Genomic DNA, 24,131 nt, shown 5'->3' with positions numbered 1-24,131 from the left:
CGAGGTCACTGGGGAGAGTATTAAACGGTACCTGCTTTTGGAGTAGACTATTCCTGCCCTGTTCCAGGGGGTGTATGTGAACCCTGGCTCTGGTAATGTAATGATGGGGGTCCAGGGGAATTACTACGAGAGGTAGGAAAGCTATTATTTAAGTAGCCTCCGCTATTGGAGTCATATCTTCTGCCTCAAGGTTACAATCTTCAGGGCCCCCTCTATACATTGGGCGCTGATCCTTATGAACCCAAGAATAACCAGGTGGACAACCCCAATCCCCCATTCCTTTCCAGGAAGGCCTGGTGGTCCAACACCTAATGCAGCTTTTTGCTGTTCCTTCAACTGACGTCTTTTTTCTTGCTCCATAATTCATGGCAATCTTGGTACTGGGTAATGGTGGGGGTTCCATGCTGTGGAAATAATTTACAAGAATAATTCAAAACCCAAAGAAACTGTTTTATGTTAGCAAGGTTAAACATTAGCCTTCTGACTCCCTGGCCCAGACTAAATTAGTGATTATCTCCCTGCAGGTAAGGCTTATGCCTACTACCTGGGGAACTAGGGGGAGCCAGAACTAAAGTATCTTTGCCATTTTCTGCTTTTTGTGTGGGCTGTGATAATCTATAGTCTAGCATTTGGAAAATTTGCTGATTTTTATATAGATAAAATTTAAATATTTTGAAGCCTGCCTGGGGTTTTGTACCAAGCCTTGGAGAGTGTAATCATAATGAAACCAAAATAGGAAGCGGGCAGCCAGATGTAGCTCAGGAACCAGGTATAGTTTCATAAAAAAATCTAGGACTGCTCTTCGCAACCTCATCTATGATTTGTGGTGTTGCCACAACTTACAGTTAATGCTGCTAATTAGAACAATTTATGTTGTTACAGGCCCATCTTGATAATATATTGTGGTAACACCAAAAGGTAAATATTGCAATAAATCTTACTTACATTATAATGGTAATACTACACATTTAATTTATCTTAATGTGATGTGAGGCATCCCTAAGTTTAGTGTCAATGCACAGTTGTAAAAGCAGGCAGTGTGATTTATAGTTTTTAATAAAATAAAACAATAAAACTACTGGAGACTGATCAATGAACATTTGACTATAAATCAAAGAGGGTCTCTAAGCTTTTCTTATTTCCAATTTGCAATTATCTTCAACACAGGGAAAACTGCCTTAACCCCAATGCCGACAGGTAACAGAAATCTCTGAGCATCATAAATTTGGGTATTTCAGGCAACAGCCAAACACTGGGTGCGGGAGTCCACCACATGAAGCAGAACTTCTTGCTCCACGCACTCGGCCCGTCACCGCATGTACAGCCGTACCCCATAGAGCAGGCAGTATGTTGTGACGCCTACACGTGATCCGTCAGTAAGGGTTAAGGAAAATTAAAGACAGTTCTTATGGACATGAACAGGAAACCATCTGTTAACATATAGGAATGGCTAAATTAACCTTTGACATTAAATCAAAAGGGGCTTCCAAAATTTTCTCTCTCACATCCTATGCAAAAATTATCTTCATATTTGTATTAATAAGCACTGTAGTTTAAAGACAGGCCTGTCTTAAAACTTTGGCTGTCATAGGGCAGAAAAATGCTTATCAAAGATATTTTTTATGGAGAGACAAAAAATTTACCAAGTTGAGGACAGTTAACCACACATTAACCCTTCCCCAAAGGTGGCATGTACGCACATGGCCCTGGCATGGCGGGGCAAAGTGCCGGGGGCATGTATGTACATGGCATGGTACATGTATGAGTTATTTTTTGTTACAATCATGGCAAAATATTATTTTTCTGCCACTGGAAGTGGATTAAGTCGTTTTTAACACTTTTTCAATTTTACTATGAAAAAAAAAAAAAAAAAAAAAAAAAAAAAAAAAAAAAAAAAAAACCCTTTCAACTCCAAGAAGCACACACTGCTTATTTTATTCTGACTATAGACTGAATTTTTGATCAACTATGGAGTCTATATAACAAAAAAACCCTTCAGTCTCGATTTATCAGGAAGTATGGCAGGTAGAGACTAAAAAATAATGAAAATGAAAATACAACATATTTTTCGTAGTATTACGAAGAAATGGCATGGGATGCTGATATTTGGAACAAGTGGTCGCGCATGCTAGGGCGACGATATAAGCCCCCGGCAGCGAGGGCCCGGGCCACTATGAATACAAACCCGTGGGGAAAAGGGGTTAATATTGCACAAGCAGACTTTGGAGGCCCATTCTCATTTATTTTTTAAACCCAAATAATTGATTCATTTCTTACATATTCACAGCTATTTCCTGAAAAACAAATGACAACAAATGTATGGAAGCCCAAATGAGAGAGAGAGAGAGGAGAGAGAGAGACGAGAGAGGGGAAAGAGAGAGAGAGAGAGAGAGAGTGGAGAAGAGAGAGAGAGAGAGAGGAGAGAGAGAGGAGGGGGGCAATATCATCTTCATAATTAAAAGATTTATTGCAGTAGGTAGCAGAACATATTGGATCATTTATCTTCATAAATCATTTATATTCATAAAAATTTCTTATAAATTAATGTTTGTTCTAATGAGCAGCATCAACTTATGGCAACAGTGAAAAACAGACAAAATCATGAGCAGCATCAACTTGTGGCACAGTGAAAATTAGACAAAATCACAAAGAGTCTAATAAATAATTTTTACATTAAGAAGCAACTCGGATCCCGCACTCCATTCACATCAGCAGATGCCTATTACATGGACTACGATGTGCTTTTAAAGTTGCTTATTTTGCATATCTAATTTTCATCTCACTTTTCCATGTAAACTATATGTTCATAAATTACCAAATCAAATATAAAAAATACTTACAGCTCAGGATCGCACTTTTAAGCCAACCTCCATTCAAGGCATTCTCAGCACTGATCCTCTTGGACGGGCTAGCTTCAGCTTTTTGGTCTAAAAGATCCAAGGCTGGTGTGGGCATTTTGTCTCTAAAGTCTTTCCACTATTCTTCTACGGTAGGTTTTTTTTAGGCTTCATTGTGCCCCATCCAGGAAGTTTAACAATTCAGGCCAATCGGCTGGTGATGGTGTTCCAAAAAAAAACTCGTGATATTACATCTAGTTGCATAGCTTCTGTGCTAGCCTGGTATATATAAAAAAAAGAGTTACAAAATTTCTTATAAATGTCAAGCACAACTCAGTGCCTTATTTTAATTTCATGAATAAAGGGAAAAAAATTTGCCATAATATAATATGATCATACGAAGTCTAAACTTTCAAAATAAAAATGTAGTTAAACAGTAAGAAATAATCTCAAAGCCAAACCCGAAAGAGTGGTCTCTTTTGGGAAAAATTCTCCTAGGATACATCCACAGGACCACACATCAATTGCTGGCCATAACGTTCTTCTCCAAGGAGCAACTCAGGAGGGCGGTACCACAAAGTGTATACCTTGTTTGTGTATGGACGTTCTTTGTTTGAACTAAATAATCTTGCAAGACCAAAATCACCCAGTTTGATTTGACCTCTGGAAAAAAAAAGTAAATAGGATATATAAATATTCCAAATTACAACAAATAATATACTAGGGAAGCAAAATCTACTTTGTTTATGTGATGAATGCTAAAACCAAAATGTGCACTTACTTGTTGTTCATAAGAATATTGCTACATTTAATGTCCCTGTGAAGAAAATTCTTCTTGTGGCAATAGCTAAGACCATTCAGAAGCTGCTTCATAATTGAGGCATTGTGCTGTTCTGTGAATTCTACCATGCCAGATTCCAACAGTCCCATCAAGTCATGGTCCATGTACTCAAAAACTAAGTAAAATGAACCCTTGTCCTGTAAAAATAAATCAATTAGTAAATCACAATAACAAAAAATCATAAATCTGCCTTACAACTTCACACAGGCACTCTAAACTTTTTGAGTTGAACAGTTCCCAAATAATAACAAGAATACATAAATTACTGTTTATGACACAAACAGAAAATGCACAAAAAGAACAACTTACATGTCGGAAGTCAACAGCATCCTGCTGTCTGTTACAATTTCCTTTAAGTTTTACAATATTCTTGTGATTCAGCTGCTTCAAGATCTTGATTTCTCGTACAGCAGTAATAGGGAAACCTTCTTTCTCGTTCTCTAATCTTACCTTTTTCAAGGCAACCATTTCATCATCTGGTGAAAAAAAAAAACATTTGATTCCAATAAGGACACTAATATAGCTCTACTAGTGATAACTTATAAAAAGTTTATTTGTCTGAGTATTGATAATACTTTTGAGGAAAATCGGTATACTTACTCTTCTTATCCTTTGCCCTTGCCTTGTACACTTGCCCATAGGTTCCCTCTCCAATCTGGGCTATTATATCAAAGACTTCAACACATCTTTCACTCCAGTCTTCAAGACAGGTACGGTCTTGTCGTTTGCATTCAGGATTTTTGGCCTGACCAAATTAGGACGAGGTTTAGGCGGGCCACTTCTTGCAAGTGGTGGTGTACTCATTGCATCATCACTGGTGACAATTCTTCAGTTCCTTCTATCACTGAAAAAGTATTAAAATAACAGGATACGGCAACTTTTTGCTATACAAGTGTCATTCTTTGTTCAAATTTCAGCTTTATTAAACTGCAATGAATCTTAAAAAGGAAGCAGGATATTTCCTTGATGAGTATGCACATATCTGAACTAAACAAGGTATGTTAGGCTGGTATTTAATGCAATAATAATAGGTAAAATCTTTGAGAATGGGAGCTCTGCATCTAAGTGGTTGTCTGGCTAGTGGAAGAGTGCGCAAAAATTCATGTCAGTAAAAATAATATATAATTATAATGTAATGAGCCTCATCTAGTGTCTGCGATTATTCCCATGAAAAATGACTACAATCACCTGTTGCTAATGATTTATATCAAATGTCCTTTTTGAAACTGCACATATATGAAATATATGTAAGAATCTCCATTGATCACAATCATACGAGAGTAGGTTTAAGACTATCAAAGGGAAACAAATAATGTTCTTCTGACTTACTTGGAGGCATTGGGAGGTCCTTAGTAATACTGAGTCTTGCAGGCTTGGACTCTGGTGGTGTGCTTGGAGAAGTTGGAGAATCAATGTCTTCAAGGTTGATTCCTGGTGGCATTGGCAGCTTAGTCAAGCTTGTTGGCACAGACACTTTCTAAAGTCTATTTTAATTACAGAATTACTGGCACTTTCTTGTTCTGAATGGGGGTGATGGATTAGATATTTCTTCCTGGTCCACTGCTGCATTTGTGTCATTTTTAGCAGCACCATTAGGAATACTTGCTGCTGATGCTGTGGGGGCCAGGGGTATCTGGTCCAGAAGCAGAACCACCACCTTCTGGTTCAACGTTTTCTTTTCCTTTTCTCTGGTTTTTCGCCTTCTTTTGTCATTAACTGCTTAATGCGTTCTCTATTTTTCCTACTCTTGACTAATTCAGCAAAAAAGGCTTGTGGAACTCATGTTGTTTTCATGTGCTAGGCGATCAGCTGCAGCACGGGGTGGTGTGCGACGTGGTGGTGTGTGTCGTGTACCACCACGTCCTGGGGATGATCGTCTATGGCTCCTGTCACCACGGGTCTGCGTCCAGGACTCCGACTTCCACTTCTTGAACGCCTTCGCCTAGTTAATTGTCATCAGCAATGGTTAAGTTGGGGGGGGGGGGGAGAATGAAAGAAAGAAAAAAAAAAAAAAAAAAAAAAAAAAACTTATTTCTAGTTGTTAATTTCATGTTGATTCATATTAATTAATAGCTAATAATGTGACATGCATGTGAATATTAACCCATTGCCTCCAAGAGAATCTGGGGTGTACTTCACCACTCCTTCTGGGAGTATGTGCACCCAGCTTGGCTTGACTCCCGGCTTTTCCAAACTAAGGTATTTTGCACTTGTCACACCATACTAACAAGGCAAAGCATATGATTCCTTTGCTGGTTTGTTATCCAAAAATTGACTTTAACGTTTTTGCATATTCAGAGATGCAAATTTGTTTCAGTTCTGTAGTAACTTGATTATGTAAATTTGTCCATTTCCATAAAGTAGGTGTGCTACACAGTCTAAAAGATGGCATATGGTTTTACCCTGGGATAAAAACTGGATTTTCTTTCATTTTCACATATCTTATTCTTACAAAATAAGAGACTGTATGCAATTATATACAAATCTGCAACTAATATGCCTTCAGTACTTTCCTTTTGCCTGTCACATTTCAAAAGTAACACTGGTATATGAAAATCTGACATGATCATGTAATCTATAGTGAAGGTTACTTATAGGTTCAGAGCAACAGCAAGAGAACATAATTTTTTTGTGCATGACATCTTCCAGGGACAGGAGGCAAATTATTTATGTGTTAAATATCACCTCTTACATAATAAAAAGTCAATAAGAGCATTACATGTCTCATTCTCCCTCAGGCAATGCCCCTGGGTATGTATATACCTAATAAAGAATGGCATAAAATGTAATGCATGCATCACAGTAACATAATGTGAATGACTCGTCCTGCATAGCCACAAGCAATTCAGCCATGACAGGAATTACATGTCATCTGGGGCCACAACCGAGTCAGCCATGACAGGAATTACATGTCATCTGGAGCTACAACCAACCATGACATGAACTACATGTCATCCAGATGCAATGGGTTAATGAACCTTTTAAAAATGCTGATTGGAATGACAAAAAATGATTTTTTTTCTTTCTTTAAAATGTTAAGTAAACTATTAGAAATAAAACCAAAAGAACTATCATGAGAATATCAATATGAGAAGTCAAGAGTATTATGAAGAAGATAATAGTAACAGTATTAGTAGTAGTAGTAGTAGTAGTAGTAGTAGTATAGTAGTAGTTCTGGAAGTTGTAGTGGTAGTAGTAGTTAAAAAAGTAATCATAACAAATTAAAATGGCATAAAATAAAAAAAATATTAGCATCAGCAGAAAAGAAACAAATACAGATAGAAATGACTAACAGAATTTTTAAAATGATGAAAAACTATTCAGATGTTACCATTACACAACACAACTGCTATGTTGCTTACCAAGAAAAACTACAATGTAACCTTGTGAAAAAGTACATTATATTTTTCTATGGATTAATAATACAGTTGTATATTAAAATTTATATTTTACAAGCATTGCTATTTTCTATCTATTCAAAGAGGTGTATACAAATTATTTTCTTTTGCCTATTAATACAAATAATTACTCAACTGATAAATTTTAAAAGAAAGGAAGAAATGTTACATCTTCAAGAATGCACAAATACAGAGCCACTTGTGCACCTGGTGAAGAAGTTGTAATCTAGCCACAGTTATAGTACCCAAAACCACATTAGTAGAAGGTAGGTTTTAGTGCATATGCCTATACACTCAACATTAGCATGCACTTCACATACATTTGCCAAGTAGAAAGAAATAATTTGACAAAACAATATTAGCAAAGAGCAGATAGAATAATGTTAGTTGGTTAAGAAGATTTAAAGCAAGCAAAGGATTCTAACTCAAAAGTAAAAGTAAAAGTAAAAGTAAAAGTAAAAAAAAAGAAGAAAAAAAAAGGAAGGAAGGACACTACTAACAGAATTTCACAAATTATACAGAACACACACTAACAAACTCAAACACAGACAAACACCCAGACCAACAATCAGACAGGCACAACACACACACACACACAACACTCCCAGTTAAAGCTTCAAAAAAACCCACATTTACCTTGGTGATTGGCCACGGCTTCTGCTGCGACTTCTACTTGGGCTGCGACTCCTGCTTCTGCTTCTCCTTCCATGAGAATGATACTCCCTGTCTTTGTCCTTTTTCTTTTTCTTCTTTTCCTCTTTGCGAGAGCTTGATGCAACTCCATAATATCTGCTGCTGGTGGAGTTGGAGCCCTCTACATACTGAACTGGACTGCAAGACCTGGAACGCTTCCTGCCGTAAGGTGGAGGTGGTGTATGGCCTCGATGGGGAGCTGCCCTTCTTGGAGAGTTTCTGGGTGGTGGAGTCATATTGCCTCGCCTTTGACTTGGAAGAGGGGGTGTTGATGGTCTGCGGGGACTTACATGATGACTTCGGCCAGAGGGGGTCATAACTCTTGCTTGCAGATGGAGGCTGAGGTGGTGGAGGCGGTGTAGCATGACGAGCACTACGGTGGCGAGGCGGGCTGGGCGTATGTGGTGATCTTGTGTGGAGACCTATGAGTAGGAGTGCGCTCTCTGGATCTATGATGAGCAATATGTGGAGGTGTTCTCCGAAGCTCATTGCTACGGGTATGATTTGTTTCTGGAACAGGTTGTGGTGGAGTATGTATAACTTCATCATCATGAGAACTAACTGGACTGGGTTCCTCACCACGATTCCTTGGCCTAGATGGTGCACCTGCTGATCTAGGGTCATGACTAGGAGCAACTCTAGGAACACATTTAACTACAATTGGTTCTGACATGTCATCTTCGGAAACTAACACTACCATCACCTACACCTTCCTCTTCAAATTCTGGACTTCCACTACGAGATTTATGTTTACTTTTCTTTTTCTTTTTCTTGTGCAAAACTGGACTATGAGATCTCTCAGATCTTTTACGTTTCTTTTCATGTTTTCTCTTCTTTTCTTTTTTGTGTTTCACTTCTTACGAATACGTGAATGGTCTCTTTCTGACTCAGATGGTGTGCGTGCATGATGATAAGGATCCCTAGAACGATAGTACTCCCCACGAGTATCTAAAGTACGACGGTCAGGGGACATGACCACTGGATATGGTACCAGAGGTCTGGAGCTTAGGGGCGTGTGATGTGAAGATGTAGGAGATGCTCCCACTTCTCCGTCACTATGTAGTGGCTCACGAGGGGGTCTTGGAGGTGTTGATCTGGGAGCGTAGGATGGACTTCGGCTTAAGCTGGTACCGTAGGTAGCTGGGGCAGGCTGTGACGGGGACTGGGTCTTGCCGAACGAGTTGGTGATCGAGGACGCTGGCGACCGTACCGAGGGCTTATAACAGGGCTCTGACTAGGACTATCTGTGATCTCACCAGCCTCTGGCTCTGAGAATTCTTCTGAACTTACGTCAGAATATTCAACAAGAGCCCGAGGCTCCCGGGGATTACTGGAGTCTCGGGGGGATCCCCGAGATCCTCCCTGTTGTGCTTCTTCTTTATCCTTTTCTCGGTGATGATTCTTTGGCCTCCTCACTGTTGGAGAGACAGTGGCAGTGCTGTGGCTTGGCTGTTGGTCATGGTCCTGGCCTTCTTCTTGTTCAGCGTCAGAGAGAGAAGAGAAGCTCTCATCAGACTCAATAGTCTCATGGATGCTCGGCATGTCCCTGGTCACTGGCACCCAGCGCCACACAAATACAAGCCCATGGTTTCACCACAACCGACCTCCAGCACCACCACCATAACCTTACAACTGCATTACTAGTAACCAACACCTGCAAAACAAGGGTCTCTCATCACATATACATAAATATGACAGGTTTACAGGAAAAACCTACAAAAAAAATTACACTGACAAACTATAGTCATTCCATCTATAATGTACTGTTTTGTTATAAAATGAAAAATATTAAAAACACATAAATAGATATTTACCTATTGTACTCTTCCCTCTCTATTATTTCTAAAGCAATGTTCAACTTGCTACTATAGGAAATATATTACAATTACAATTTTCATATCAATTAAATGTGTCTTCTAAAAGATAATTAATTTAGTCATATTACTATGTATATATGTATATCTCCACATACATTTCTTTCCCCAAAGTAACTAATTATTGTCAATGGTCCAGCATACATCCATTAAATTATTATTGAGTTTGTAGCAAACAGTGAAGAGTGAAACCTCTAAATTTGGTAACTAAATTGGTAACTAGTTCTCTCACAGGACAGTTGTAAACTGTGTTATTTCAATGAAGGGCAGACCTCTGTACAACCAGGGCTGTGGAGTCGGAATCAGAGTCATGGAGTCAAGAGTCAGATTCAAAAGGAGTTTGGAGTTGCTGGAGTCAGAGTTGGAGTGGTAAAAATGTCCCAAGTCCGAACTCAACATAAATCACAAAAACCCCACTTTTAAAACATATTGCACACTTTATTTCCACCCAGAAATAATATAATTTTTATATTGTCATAGTCCTATTTGTATTTTTTAAAGCATAATGAATGTTTTTTTTTCTTTTTTTTTAGATTTTACAATAAAAAGACCACAATAGCATAGATATAACCATTTGACTCAAATCTTTTAAGGACATAGGGTTAAAAGGTAGCCTGTAGTAATTTTTTTTTTTTTTTTCAAGGAGTTTTGGTGGCAGGTGTTTTGAGTACCGACTCCGCAGCCCTGTGTACAACTCAAGGACTTTTACTATACATGCCATTATTCATACAAGATGCCAATGCTGCATAACTAATCATAATTTTCAAAAAAACGAAACATAAATATGAAAAAACGAGAAAAAAGAAAGACAGAGAGATACACCCACACAAACAAATTACTATTTTCCTGTTAATGGAAACCTATTTTTAACCCAAATTCAACGGGCATGGCATGTACATACATGCCATGCCCACTGTGGGTTTACTTTGTTAATTGTTTTTATACATAGATGGTTACACTTGTGCTATGTCACTAATGAGCCAATTACGAGTACTGCCTGTCTTGCCTGTTTACCTTTTTCCTTGATTTCAAAAATACTTTACATGATCTTGTATTTGCTGTTGCCAATGTTATAACATTATAGTAAACTATAATGTCTGTAATAAAAAATTACACCATGATATTCACTGCATTAGTAAAAAAAAAAAAAAATTATATATATATATATAATATATATATATATATATATATATATATATATATATAAAAAATTCTCTGCTGATTCAAGAAAAGTTAAATCAAGTAAGGCCACAAGGTCTACTAATAAACTCCTTTTTGGCTAAGCAATTGCAGAACCATCTATGTGCAGAAACATTTCACAAAAATTTTAAAATGAGCACAGCATTTTTCCCAGCAGATTAAATTAACACAGAATACCATATTAAAGTGAAATAAAATAGGATGTTTCTTACTTTTGTTGGTTTAACAAAATTAATAAAGATGACGGAAAATTATTTTAGAAAAACTGTGGGCAATGATTATAGTTACTCATGATATAAAAGTAGACAATAAAACTTTATTAGCTACAATTTCTTTAATCCAACATCTATTGCTTAGGCATTTTAAAATCAAATATGGAATCTTTACAATCCTTTCTATCAAGCTGCAACAATGTTCAATTTAACAGTTTCAATATACAGGGGAATGGATAAGTAAACCTAGGCTGCAGTCAAAGGGTTAACCCTTTGCCGACGGGTGGCATGTACATACATGCTATGGCATGGCTGGACTATCTACCGTGGGCATGTACTTTCATGCCATGGTGTATGTATGGACATGCCATGAGTTTTTTTTTTACAATCACGGCAAAATATTTTTTTTCTGCCACTGAAAGTGTGATTAAGTCGTTTTTAACACTTTCTCATTTTACTAAAAAAAAAAAAAAAAAAAAAAAAAAAAAAAAAAAAAAAAAACTGAAAAAAACAACATATGCTCGTAGTATTACGAAGAAACAAGATCCTGGTATTAGGCATGAGCGGTCGCGCATACTAGGGTGAAGATATAAGCCCCTGGCAGGGGGGCCCAGGCCACTATGAATACTACCCGTCGGGAAAGGGTTAAGTTGTTATGAATATGAGTGCCAGTTATAAATCAAGAACAAATTGCTTTTTTTCTAGTAAAAGGGAGGGCATAAACCAAATGTTGCATATTTTTAGGAACAATTAGCTTTAAGAATAATTTAATTTCACAACTTTTCCATCTTGAAATTATTGAATTTGAAGCTGCTGCTACATCCTGTGATTTACTTTGTTTACTGAATTTCAGACACCTGTTTTTAACAATCATTTAATTTTATATAATGTGAAATGATAATTAGGCTACAAAGCTTTCATTACTATTTAAACATTTCTTATTTCCAGATAAAGATAAAGCCTACATTTACACCATTACATTTGGATATAAAACACACACACACACACACACGATATATATGTATATGAATGTGTGTATATATAATAAATATATATATATATTATATATATATATATATATATATATATATATATATATATATATATATATATATATATATTATGCGTGCGTGCGTGCGTGTGTGTGCATGCATGTATGTGTATGCATGTATGTATGTATTCATATACGTGTGTGTGTGTGTGTGTGTGTGTGTGTGTGTGTGTGTGTGTGTGTGTGTGTGTGTGTGTTGTGTGTGTGTGCGTGCATTTCATATATATATGTATCTTTCTTTAACAGTAGGTTCATGTCTGAGCCGCCGTGGTCACAGCATGATACTTTAATTGTAGTTTTCATGTTTGTGATGCTTTGGAGTGAGTACGTGGTTGGGTCCCCAGTTCCTTCCCGGAGAGTGCCGGTGTTACTTTTAGGTAATCATTCTCTCTATTTATCCGGGCTTGGACCCAGTACTGACTTGGGCTGGCTTGGCCACCCAGTGGCTAGGTAGGCAATCGAGTGAAGTTCCTTGCCCAAGGGAACAAGCGACGGCCAAGTGACTCGAACCTCGAACTCAGATTGCCGTCGTGACAGTGTTGCCACCGCAGCCTTGACGATCATGGGCTTCCATGATTTTCTTGGCAATTTAGAGCGGTGGTTTGCCATTGCCTTTCCGCTGGGGTTTATTGAACTCATTATTTTTCCCCAAATTTGGGCATCATATGGTTCTGAAGTAGTTGGGGGGCTGAAGTAGTAGACCAAGAAAAGATCAATAGGTTGTAATGTGGTGTTGAAGGCTGAAAAAAATAAATTGTAAAGACCAGCTTTTGGGACATCTGAAAAAGAGGAAATCAAAGTTTAGGGTCATGTGATGAGAAGTAAAAGTATGAGAAAGACTGCTGACGGGGATGGTGATAGGAAAAAGAGGAAGAGGTAAACAGAGACAAGACTGAGCGAAAAACATCAAACATATTTGCAGGCTGTCGATGGTACAAGTGGAAAGAAAAGCGGAAGATCGAGGGTTTTTGGGGGCGGGGGTGGTGGAGAAAGGGCCCCGGCTGCTCAAACATGGGGCATACCGTTATGATGGATGAATATATATAATGTATTTAATATATATATAATATATAAATATATAATAATATAATAGATAACAGAGATATATAAAAAAATATAAAAAATAAAAAAAAAATTTTAAAAAAAAAAATAAAAAAAATATACGGGGAAAATATAATAAAAAATAAAATTAATAAATAAAAAATAATAAGAATAAAAAAAAATAAAAAAAAAGAAAAGATTAAATAAAAAAATAATAAAAAAAAAAATAAATTTTTAATAATTATAAAAAAAATATATAATAAATTTAAAATATATATAATAATTAAAATATTATAAATAATATATAAAAAAATTTTAAATTAAAAATATTATAAATATATATATAAATATTAATATATGAATACAAAATAATAAATTTTTAATAATAAATATATATATATATAATATGAAATATTATAATATATATATAATATATATATATATATATTATATATAATAAATATAAAATATATATATATAAAAAATATAAACAAAATTTTCCAAAAATATTATATCAAATATATATTATAATAAAAATAAATTTTTAAAATTTTCAAAATAAAAATAAAATATAGTCTTAAACACCTTAATAATAAAAATAATGTAAAAATATGAATATATATAATCTATATAATATAAATTATATATGAGGGTTAAAATATGAAACATATATATATATATTATAAAATTTTATTAATATATTTATAAATAAAGATATATAGGAATACATATATTAAATATATTTATAAAATATATCCAAAAAATATATATAGAAAAGGAAAATTAAAAATATATATATAAAATAATATATTATATATATTTTAATATATATTATGTTTGTATTCATATATATTTTTTATATATTTTTATTATTATATATTTTAATGTACCCATATTAAAATATATATATATATTATATTGTTTATTCAATATAATTATATATATATAATTATAAAATTTTAATTATAATATTTTATAATTTTTATTCATAAAATTAATATATATATAAAATTTTATTATTATTTTAATCCCATATATATTATATATTATATATATATATATATAAATAATATTTATTTTTAATTAATTCATAATATTATATTAATAATAAAATTATATAAAAAATAGGGAATACAAAATTAATATTATTATATATACTATATACATATACAAAACCCAAAGGCCGCGAGGGGCCCCCGAATTTTAAAAGTATCGGATAAAGACGTCACGACGGCAATCTGAGTTCGGGGGTTTCAGGTTCACCGGTGGCGGCGTTTTTCCCCTTTGGGAAAAGGGGGAAACTTAAACCTCAATTCCCTACCTAGCCACTGGGTGGCCAAGCCGCCCCAGTCATCCCGGGGTCCCAACCCCGGAAAATAGAGAGAATGAAAACCAAAAAAAGGGAACCCCGGGCACCCCTTCTGTGGAAAAGGAACGGGGACCCTCCCACGTACTCACCCGGAGATAAACAACATGAAAAAAACTAAGAAATCATGCGGTGCCCCCGGGCGGCTCAGACATGAACCAAACCCTTTTTAAAAGAAAAAAGAAGAGATACATATACATAAAACATAATATAATGTTTCCCTATATATTATATATAAAATTTTATAATATAAAATATTATATATTTAAACCCTCATAAAGGGGGCTAGCCGAAGGGGTGCAGGGGGGGGGGGCATCCCCCTTCGTTTCCAGCCACGAGGACCCCTCGAGGGGAGTCTACGGGCAGGAAAAACAGGGGCCCCATCTAAAATTCTTCGCGAAAAGGTCTCGTCGGCTGCCCAACCGTGTCTCCTAGGTCATCCCCCCAGGCCCCCTCCCCCCCAAAGGGTTGTCCGCAGAGAGCCCAACCTGAGGGGCCCGGGTCGTCCCTGGGAAGTGAGTTAGGGGCCATGGGCTGATTTGGCGATCCGGGTTTTTGCAAGTAAAGGTCCCCATGCCATTCTCAGGGTTTGAAACCCGCCATTTGGGGGCCCCCGTGGTCCTGCCAACTGTCCCCAGGGAATCCGGCGAAGGATTTTTAAAAAAGGGATAAAGGCAAGTTTCCAAAAACGGGAACAGGCCCCGGGTTTCGTTTCCCATACAGCAAAATGGCAGTATCAATCCCCTTAAAGGACTTTGCAGCTTGGCCCTTTCTGCTAGGTCCCCCACATCTAAAAACCTCGGGTTTTTCGATTTTCCATGGCCCCTGTTGCCACCCAAATTTCTGTCTACGATTTCCCTGTATAAAGACCCGGGCCACAATGACCCCAAAGGGGAATCAGAAAGGAGGGCAACATCATCACCCAAAGTAAAGGGTCTGAGCCCTTAAATATTGCCTAGTTTTTGCTCCACACTGATTTTGGGCTATAGCCCCTCCCCATTATCCACCCCTATAAGTTTAAAAAAGTTTGGGCAGGGCCCACACCCTTGCCTCACCCCAAAATTAAATGGGGAAAGAATTTTCACATAACCCCCACCACACTTTACAGCACTTTCAGCCCCTTTTTATAAAGGCTTGCTATCGGGCCCAATAATCGTGTTGGAATTCCCCAGCCTCAGGATCCCCCCATAGGATTTTCCGATGCCCCGAGTAAAAACCCCTTTTCTTGAGGTGGGAGTAGGCTGCAAGAAAACCCACATCCAAACTACGACGGCTTTCCCAAAATTTAAATCGAAGCGCTAGTATCCCGTCATCAGGGAACCTCCCAGGAAAAATTTCCTGACTGCCCCGGGTCTCTGATCCCTCAGTGGGGTGGATGCATCCGTTTAAAGAAAAATGTGGGGGGAAAAACCTTGCCTGGTAAGCGGGGGGCATGTAATCCCCATGGTATTTTGCTACAACCCCAAACGACCCCCTTTTCCCCCTTCCAGGAGGATGACCACCCCCCTCAACGGGACGGGGGAAATGGTACCATGACTGCCAAAGGGCAGTCAGGACTGTGGGCACCCCTAGCCTTTGGGTTTTTCCCCCCCAGCCTTTAGCATTTCAGGGGGGAAATACAAAAATAGCCGGGCAGTTTTCCCCACTCTTCAGTTTGGGGAAATCGCTAGCCAAACCTCTGTTGGGGTTTAGGAGTTTTTCGCTGAGGGGGGGGGTTCCAGCACAGTACTGAGACTCGTTTTGCTTCGGGGGTTTTTACGCCGGGAAAACCCCCACAGAGAAAACGGGTCCGTCGGTTGTTGAGTTCGGGAATGGGGTCAGCACGCCAGGGTAAACCCAAGGCCCACTCCCCCCTTCCCCTTAGTCTGTCCAGGGGGAAACCCCCTTAGGGTGGCCACTGGGGGGGTTTTGAAGGGGCACAGGTTTAGCCCAACCACCCCCCCTTTTTATTTTGGGTGCAAAAACTCAGCCCCCTTTAAACCCCTGCATTTTCTGGAGGACCCTTTAATCGCTTTACAAAACAAGAATGGGGTTCGATCCCCTTTGGCCACTTCCCGTATGCTGTACCAAGTCCGTGTTTGGGGGGTTGGATTGTTTGGTCCCAGGAGCCAGAGACCCTCTTTTTTCGGGGAACCTAGCAAATTTCCCGGAAAAGGGAGGCTTTTCCCTCGCTGCGGGATAGCTCCCGACCCCGGGGGGTTCGACATCGAGTACCCTGCTCGGTCCACACCCCGGATACCGCTTGAAGTACCTAGAACAATGCAATATCTCCCCGGGGGGAAACCCGTCGGGCCAAGATGCGATTTTTGGGTTTAGAACCCCCTTTTCACATCAATTTTACTTTACATTTTTTGGGAAGCGTATACAGCAATAAAGACATGAAGCCAAAAGCAGCTTCATTTAAATGCCATAATCCCCCTCATAAACCGGTTTTTAAACCTCAACACCGAGGGCTGAAGTCAAAACTGGGAGGGCTATGGCTACACCCGGGAAGGTGGTGACCACCCGCTGGGCCCGACCAGATAGGTGTACCCACCCACACAAACCCGTACCGCAAACCAGGTCTTCTCACCTCGAGGGGGGAGCCCCCTCAACTTCATTTCCCGCGATAGAGAGGAAACCCGCTCTCCGCTCCCAAGGCCCGGGGAGTTCCAGCGCCTCCCCGGGAAAGCACGCCTGAGATTAACCTCGGGGGGTCACCCCGGGGTTTGAACTCCCCCTCTGCCCCCCCCCACCGACACAGCCCCAAAAAAGGAGGTGGGGCGGGGCTGGGGGACCCCCATCCGCCTGGGGGGGTTTCCTGGGGCTTTGTCCACAAGCTTCGGGTGGGTTGGCCCCTGCCAGGGGGGCAGGCGGCCAAGTAACTCTGTTAATCCTGCCCCCCGGACTTTTGGGCCTTCCCACGGGCCCCACAGCCCGGGGTTTGTGTGTGTGTTGGGGTGTGTGTTTTTGGGTTTGTGTGTGTGTGTGTGTTGTGTGTGTATGGGTGTTTTATTGTGTGTGTGGGGTTTGTGTGTTTGCTTGTGCGTGCATGTGTTTTTAAAAAAGGCTATCACCCCTTATACAATGGTGAAAAAGGGGGGTATTATACGGGAAAAAAGGTTTAACCTTTATTTCGGAGTTATCCCACGCAAAAAAAACACACAAGACATGTTTTATTTATAATCGGGCCGGGGGAGGTCAGGGTCAGTGCCCGGAGAGGGCGGAGCTGCCCTTTAGTGCGGTGGTAGTTGCAAAAAACTCTCGGCCCAAAACGGGTCGGGATATAAAATGTGACCCCCGCCCCCCGCTGAGGGGGGGTTTTTTAAATTTGGGGACATTTTATCCAGTGAAAAGCCACGTGGTCCACTGGTAATAGAAATAGAATTTTTCCACATCCTGTAACAGAAATAAAATTTATCCCATCTTTTTTGGGCTGGGCCCCCCCTACTCGCCCCCTCGCCCTCGAGGCCCCTTTCAAGGGTGCCCCAAACTTGGCTGGTGTCTCTTTTCTCGTGCATTTTTCCCGGGTTTTTTTAAAAAAAAATTCGGGGCCCTGCTCGTCCTGTTGCCTCATCCTCTGGCCCGGGTGTAATCTGCCCGTCCTCGATTATCCACGTCCCAAAAGTCCGCAAAGGCCCCCTTTATTTCAGATTCGTCTTGCCTCCTCGTATTCCGGGCCCCAGGCCTAACTGGGGCGGCGTCCTGTCCACACGCCCTCACAGACTCGTCCAGGTCCTTCTCGCGCCCACACGTCCTCTAAATTTCTTTGGGATCTACGGGCGTCGGGGCGGGGGCGGCATCGGGGGGCGGGCTTTACCTGCCTAAAGAGCTCCTGGGGTTGACCGGATCTGAGGCCCGCCAGGCGTGCCATGCACAGCATTCTGGGGCGACTGGGACCCCTTTTTTGACGAAAATCTTGGTCCGTGGGCCATATGGCGATCTTTGATGACGTCCTTCTCAAAAGCATCCTAAAAGGGGCCTCCCTTTGGGGCCGTATCGGTCCGACCCGCAATATAAAAAATCCCGGGGGGCCAGAAACCTACCGTAAGGGGCCCGAGTAAAAGGGAAAAGAAAGGCAACAGAAAAAGATGGGGTGGGAAAATTTCCACTGCCGGTTATTATAACAAAATTTCGGTTTTTAAAAGTTGTTTTTTTTAAATTATTTTGTCTTTTTTTTTCATTTTGTTTTTATTTTTACAAAGGTAAAAAAAGAAAAAAAAGAGGGGGATGTCAGAGCGGGTTTGCATAGACCTATTTGAAATTTCCAAAACCCTCTCTGATAGATATGAGAATAGATAAGGGGAACGAAATCGGGGTCCGCGAAGATCTATTTGAACCATAGTCGTCCCAAAAGATAAGAATAGGGTTAATTGTAACAACAGCGACAGACAAAAATTTCGGGCTAAAGGGGAAAAAATCTTTAAAAGCCCGGGATAAACAATGAAAAAGGGGAAGTGTCTTTTATCCTGTGGGTGTGAAATGAGCTGAATGTGTGTGGGGTATGCGGTTTTTGTGAGTTTACAGCTATCGTTTAAAGAGAGGGAAGGCGAGTGCCTCACACAGAGAATGAATCTAAACACGAATATTTTAAAGTTCCCCTATAACAAAAAGAAGTAAATTAAACAATGCTAGGCTATTTTAAAATTATTTTAAAATACCACATTTTAAAATTTAAAAATAAATGATTTTGCGAAAAATGTAAGCATGAAGGGAAAGGTTGGGCAAAAAAAAAAAATTCGCCAAATTTTTTTCAAGAAATCTTCTCGGGGGCGAAAACTGAACTGCCCAGGTACATGTCTACTTTGCACGTCAGATTCAAAAAAAACTCAAAAACAGGGGGGGGCCCCATACCAATGCCATATGACTGAAGCACTGAGCCAGGAAAATAATACCTTCTCTTTTGCTTTTCTGTTTAAAGGTCGCTTTGCAAAATTCCCGAAGGAAATAATTTAAAGAACACACCCAAAACCCTTGGGGGTTTCCCAAAAAAATGCAAGCACTTGAGGGGGTAGAAAGTTTTTTGATTAATAAGCAAAAAAATGATTCTAGCTTAAACCCCAGTCCTACATTAATTAACGGACGTAACCCCGGGTCCCCACCGCTCAAAGGGAGCGAACAAAAAGAAAAAACTTTCTCTCGAACCCACGGGGCGCAGATCTATTAGGCTTTAAAGCAACCCCGGGGGAATATCGGGCAAACCCCGTGCACTATGAAATTGGGGGAAAAAAAACTACCTATATCCAAAAAAAATAAAAATTTGTTACCTGGCTTTGCTTCACGCGAAAAAGAACTGTCCCCCAAAAAACAATGTTAAAAAATGTATGTTTGCTTCCAAATTAGAGGGGAACCCAAATGGGAATCCCGACCCTACCCACGCCCCCACCCACCGGGAAAAAGAGAAAGTGAGGTCAGGGCAGGGCGGGGGGGGGAGGGGTTAGGAAAGAGATAAAAAAGAAAAGGGATTCGTGATAAGAAAAAATCACGGAAAAGGTTTAAAATTTGTTGCAGACAAAAAAAAAAAATCTTAAAAAAGAGAGAAAAAAATTTAAATTTCTTAATAAAGGAAAGTAAATTTATGTTTATATCACATATCGTCGCCGGAAATACGATCTGAGGTGGAAGAATAGTGGAGAACGTGGCCCTTTTTTGGGGCATTACACCTTTTTTTACCCAACAAAAAAAAAACGGCTTAAAACATGTATGGAGAAGGGGAAAGGGGAAAAAAAAAAGAAAAGGGGGCCCAAAACCCTTTCTTTTCGTGTTTTTTTTTTTTAACCTGTTTGAAAGGGGGTTTGGGGGGGGGGGATTTTTTCGGGGGGGGTGTGTCCTTTTTGACCCCCAAAAAAGGGTGCAACGGCCCTCGCTGCCACCACCTTTTAAAACCTATGCGTCCCCTAAATACTTTGGGAAAGGGACGCAACACACGGGAAAGGGGTGAAAAACACGCTACAAAAGACGGGTACGATTGGCCCAAAAAAATCAAAAACGCCGCGTGGAGGCCACGGTCCCGCTGCCCCGGGGAGAGGGGCGCTTGACACCCAACTCTCCCCGGGGGGGGCGAAGGGGACCCTACCCCCGTCGGTAGCTTCACCAACTCTCGGGGCAAACAGGTCAGGGTATAAAATGTGGGCCTCCCCGGGGCGAAACGGGGGGTTCTTTTTTGGGGCATTTGGATCCACGGGAAAACCGCCCCCGTTGGGCCACTGGGAATGAAATTAAAAATTTTCCACATCCTGTAACCGAAAAAGAATTTTTCCACACTTATAGTGTGTGGGGTTTTTGTGTGTGGGGGTGTGTGTTTTGTGTGGGGGTGTGTGGGGTGTTGGGGTGTGTGGTTTTGTGGTTTTTTTTGTGTGTGTGCATGGTGTGTGTGCAGGGCGTGTAATAGTTTTTATGTGTATAAAAAAATAAAAAAAATAAAAAAAAATAAATATATTATATATATATATTTTAAAATTTTATATATATATATTTGTATAATATTTTATATTAAAAATATATTAAAATGTATAAAAAAATTAAATGGGAAAATATCTATAATATTAAAAGTATATTAAACCCAAAAGGGAACACCAGCACTCTCCCTGGAAAGGAAAATGGGGGCCCTACCCCGTTTACTCCCCCAAAAGTATCACAACATGAAAAAATACAATTTAAGTTATAATTAAATCAATATATATACAATACATATACATATTATATTTACATAATATATATTTTTATATTTATATATATTTAATTTTTTATTATATTATATGTTATGTATATGATATGTAAAATGTTTTATTATATTGTATATGTATATGTTTTATTTTATGTATATGGATATTTATATGTATTGTATATTATATGTTATGTTTTATATATTATATTATATATATATATATATATATTATATATAATATAAGTATATATAAGTACATATATATATGTATATAAGCAAGCAAGCAAGCAAGCAAGCAAGCAAGCACACACACACATATGGGAAAATAAAAATTATAGGTACAAGGATGTCAATATGGAAAACTCAGGTAAGAAGAGTTATAGTGGGAGGGGAAAAAAAAAAAAAAAAGGATAAGTAGAAGATGACAAGTAAAGGGGGTAAAAAGAAAATTAATGGAAAAAGAATAATTTTATAATGAAGTAGAGAGTGGGGCTGTCTTTAAGAACAGACAGTTGAAGGTAAAAAAACCAAAGTTAGAGTGTTAGAATGTTACGTGTGGTCAGTTTTGCTTTATGGGTGTGATGCTTGGACAGTCAATGAAAATATGAAAGAAAGATTAAAATCGGTAGAAATGTGGTTCCTCAGAGGAATGCTCAGGATTTCATGGACAGAAAGAGTTACTAATGAAGAAGTTTTAAGAGCAGGAGTTAAAAGAACCTTGATGAAAGTTATCCGGAAAAGGCAGATGCAATTTTTAGGACACGTAAAGAGATGTAAAGGATTGGAAAACTTAGTGTTAACAGGAAAGATAGAAGAAAAGAGAAGCAGGGGTAGACAAAGGCAGAAGTTCATCACCAGCTTGAACAAAGATCTCAATATGGGCATAAGTGCCTTAGAACTGCTAAAGTTGTCAACAGACAGAACGAGATGGAAAACAATGATCGCCAACGCCCTGAAAGGACAAGGCACTTAGAAGAAGAGAGTGGGGGGAGGGGGGGAGACAAACTAAAATATGGAATAAGAGAGAGAAGAGGCTATACAAAGGAGAGGAAAAGGATAAAGGGCAGGAAAAAGAAAAAGATGATAAAAAGGACGAAGAAAAGAAAAACAGAAAGAGGAGGAAAAGAACAAAAAAAAGAGAGCAGTGAGGGAGAAGAAATAGCTGAAGTACAGGCATGTAGTGAGGAAGAAGAGAAGAAACTAATGAGGGAAAAAAGAAAAGGGACGAGAATAAAAGAAAAGAAAGGAGAAGAAAAGGATAATGAATAAAGAAAAGAAGGGGAAGTGGGAAAGATACCAAAAGCAGAAAAAGATGGTGAAGAAAAAGGAAGGGTAAGAGGAAAAAGACTGAAGAAGCAAAAGAAAAAGATAAAGAGAAGGGTAGAAGATAAAAAGGTGGGATGGTGGATAAAAAAAGAAGAAGAAGAAGAAGAAGAAGAAGAAGAAGAAGAAGAAAAGATGGAAAAAATAATGGTAGAAAGGAATACAGAAAAGGAAGAGGAAGATAGGGGGACAGGGAATGGGAGGGGGAGGGGGGAGGAAGCAGAGGAGGAGGAGGAGGAGGAGAAAGAGGAGGAGCAGGAGAAGCAGAAGAGGAGGGGAAGCGGAGCAGGAAGAGGAGGAAGAGCAGAAAAGAATGCAGAAAAGGAAAAGGAAGGGGAGGGGAGAGGGAGGAAGAAGAGTAGAAAGGAATGCAGAAAAGGAAAAGGAAGGAGAGGGGGGAGGGGGGAGGGAGGAGGGAGGAGGAAGAAGAGTGTAGAAGAATAAGCACAGTAGGAAAGACTAGAGGAGGACAAAAGTAAGACAGACTAGAGAAATAGGATGGAAGTAGGAAAGTAAACAACAGTGGCAGAGGACTAGGATAAGAAGAAAAAATAAAATTAAGTTTGTAATGTACCTCTAATCAAACTAACTCCACAAAGACATCTATGGGTTCTTTAGATGATATTGTGGAGGGTTCAAATAAAAAGTCATGCCTCTAACTCTGATACCCTAATTCAAAGAGAATCCTCAACAACACACAAGTCAAGAGCACTGGGGAAGAGATCACTGAAAACCTGTTACCCCGTTACTCCTTCCCCTGCCCCCAAAAAAGCATTAGCTATCCCTAGTTCTATACTTATGCCTTACAATTTGCCTTATATTTGCAATATGCCAATAGAGTTTATAAGGGTCAGGCCTTTTCAGACTCACCCAAACTCTATTGATTTTGATTATTTTAACTTACATGCAAACAAATTATCAAGAAAATGAAAGAGAGATAATAGGGGAAGAAGGAAGTAACTAAAAGAGAAGGATCCAAAGTAAGTGAAACGGAGAATGGCAGGTGGAGAGAGAGAGATGGAGGGAGCGACTATGTGCATGAATGTGTGTGTGTGTGTGTGTGTGTGTGTGTGTGTGTGTGTGTGTGTGTGTGTGTGTGTGTGTGTGTGTGTGTGTGTGTGTTTGTGTGTGTGTGTGTGTATTGTTGTGTGTGTGTGTATTGTGGTGTGTGTGTGGTGTATGTTGTGTGTGTGTGTGTTTTGTGTGTGTATGTGTGTGTGTGCTGTGTGGTGTCATGTGTGTGCTGTTGTTTGTGATGTGTGCGTGTGGGTACATGCGTGTGCTTGTTGTGTGTGTGCGTGTTGTGCGCGTGTGTGTGCATGCGTTTTGTGCATGTTTGTGTGTGTGCGTGTTTGTGAGCATTCTTGTGTGTGCATGTCATAGTTTATGTGCATGTGCTTGTGTGTGTGTGCACGATTGTGTGCGTGCTTGTGTGTGCGCATGTGCATACGAGTGTGTTTGTGCATGTGCATACGAGTGTGTTTGTGCATGTGCATACGAGTGTGTTTGTGCATGTGCATACGAGTGTGTTTGTGGTGTGCATACGAGTTTTGTGATGTGAATAGAGTTTGTTTGTGGTGTGCATACAGAGTGTCTGGCATGTGCATACAGTTTTGTGTGTGTGCATTATGAGGTGTTTGCATGTGCAT

The 24,131-nt window shown here is 39.3% G+C and overlaps 4 protein-coding genes across 4 annotated transcripts in view; 1 reads left to right on the top strand and 3 right to left on the bottom strand.

Moving 5' to 3' along the window:
- The window catches only part of LOC119573897 (tetratricopeptide repeat protein 14-like), a 69,449-nt gene that overhangs the window by 18,007 nt on the left and 27,311 nt on the right, over positions 1–24,131 (top strand). The gene's annotated exons all lie outside the window — the stretch shown is intronic.
- LOC119574303 (pre-mRNA-splicing factor CWC21-like) lies at positions 5,461–8,134 on the bottom strand. The gene is made up of 2 exons (XM_037921503.1): positions 7,713–8,134; positions 5,461–5,620 (listed from the first exon to the last, which is right to left on the bottom strand). The coding sequence occupies exons 1-2, from the start codon at positions 8,132–8,134 to the stop codon at positions 5,476–5,478; spliced, it is 567 nt and encodes a 188-aa protein (XP_037777431.1). The 3' UTR covers positions 5,461–5,475.
- LOC119574305 lies at positions 8,115–8,620 on the bottom strand. The gene has a single exon (XM_037921505.1). The coding sequence runs from the start codon at positions 8,467–8,469 to the stop codon at positions 8,143–8,145; it is 327 nt and encodes a 108-aa protein (XP_037777433.1). The 5' UTR covers positions 8,470–8,620; the 3' UTR covers positions 8,115–8,142.
- On the bottom strand, positions 8,885–9,521 carry LOC119574304. The gene has a single exon (XM_037921504.1). The coding sequence runs from the start codon at positions 9,309–9,311 to the stop codon at positions 8,889–8,891; it is 423 nt and encodes a 140-aa protein (XP_037777432.1). The 5' UTR covers positions 9,312–9,521; the 3' UTR covers positions 8,885–8,888.

This window comes from Penaeus monodon, chromosome 6 (assembly GCF_015228065.2).
Source record: "Penaeus monodon isolate SGIC_2016 chromosome 6, NSTDA_Pmon_1, whole genome shotgun sequence".
In the NCBI taxonomy this organism is placed as follows: domain Eukaryota; kingdom Metazoa; phylum Arthropoda; class Malacostraca; order Decapoda; family Penaeidae; genus Penaeus; species Penaeus monodon.
The sequence above is the reverse complement of the archived record's forward strand: the minus strand, read 5'-3'. Positions and strand labels throughout refer to the sequence as shown.

Excerpts from the sequence above, each read along its gene's own strand:
- LOC119574303 (XM_037921503.1), bottom strand. The coding sequence starts at position 8,134 with ATGCTACACCGCCTCCACCACCTCAGCCTCCATCTGCAAGCAAGAGTT. Across the intron at positions 5,621-7,712 it reads AGCCGTGGCCAATCACCAAG|GCGAAGGCGTTCAAGAAGTG; the intron begins GTAAATGTGGGT and ends ACAATTAACTAG.
- LOC119574305 (XM_037921505.1), bottom strand. The coding sequence starts at position 8,469 with ATGGTAGTGTTAGTTTCCGAAGATGACATGTCAGAACCAATTGTAGTT.
- LOC119574304 (XM_037921504.1), bottom strand. The coding sequence starts at position 9,311 with ATGCCGAGCATCCATGAGACTATTGAGTCTGATGAGAGCTTCTCTTCT.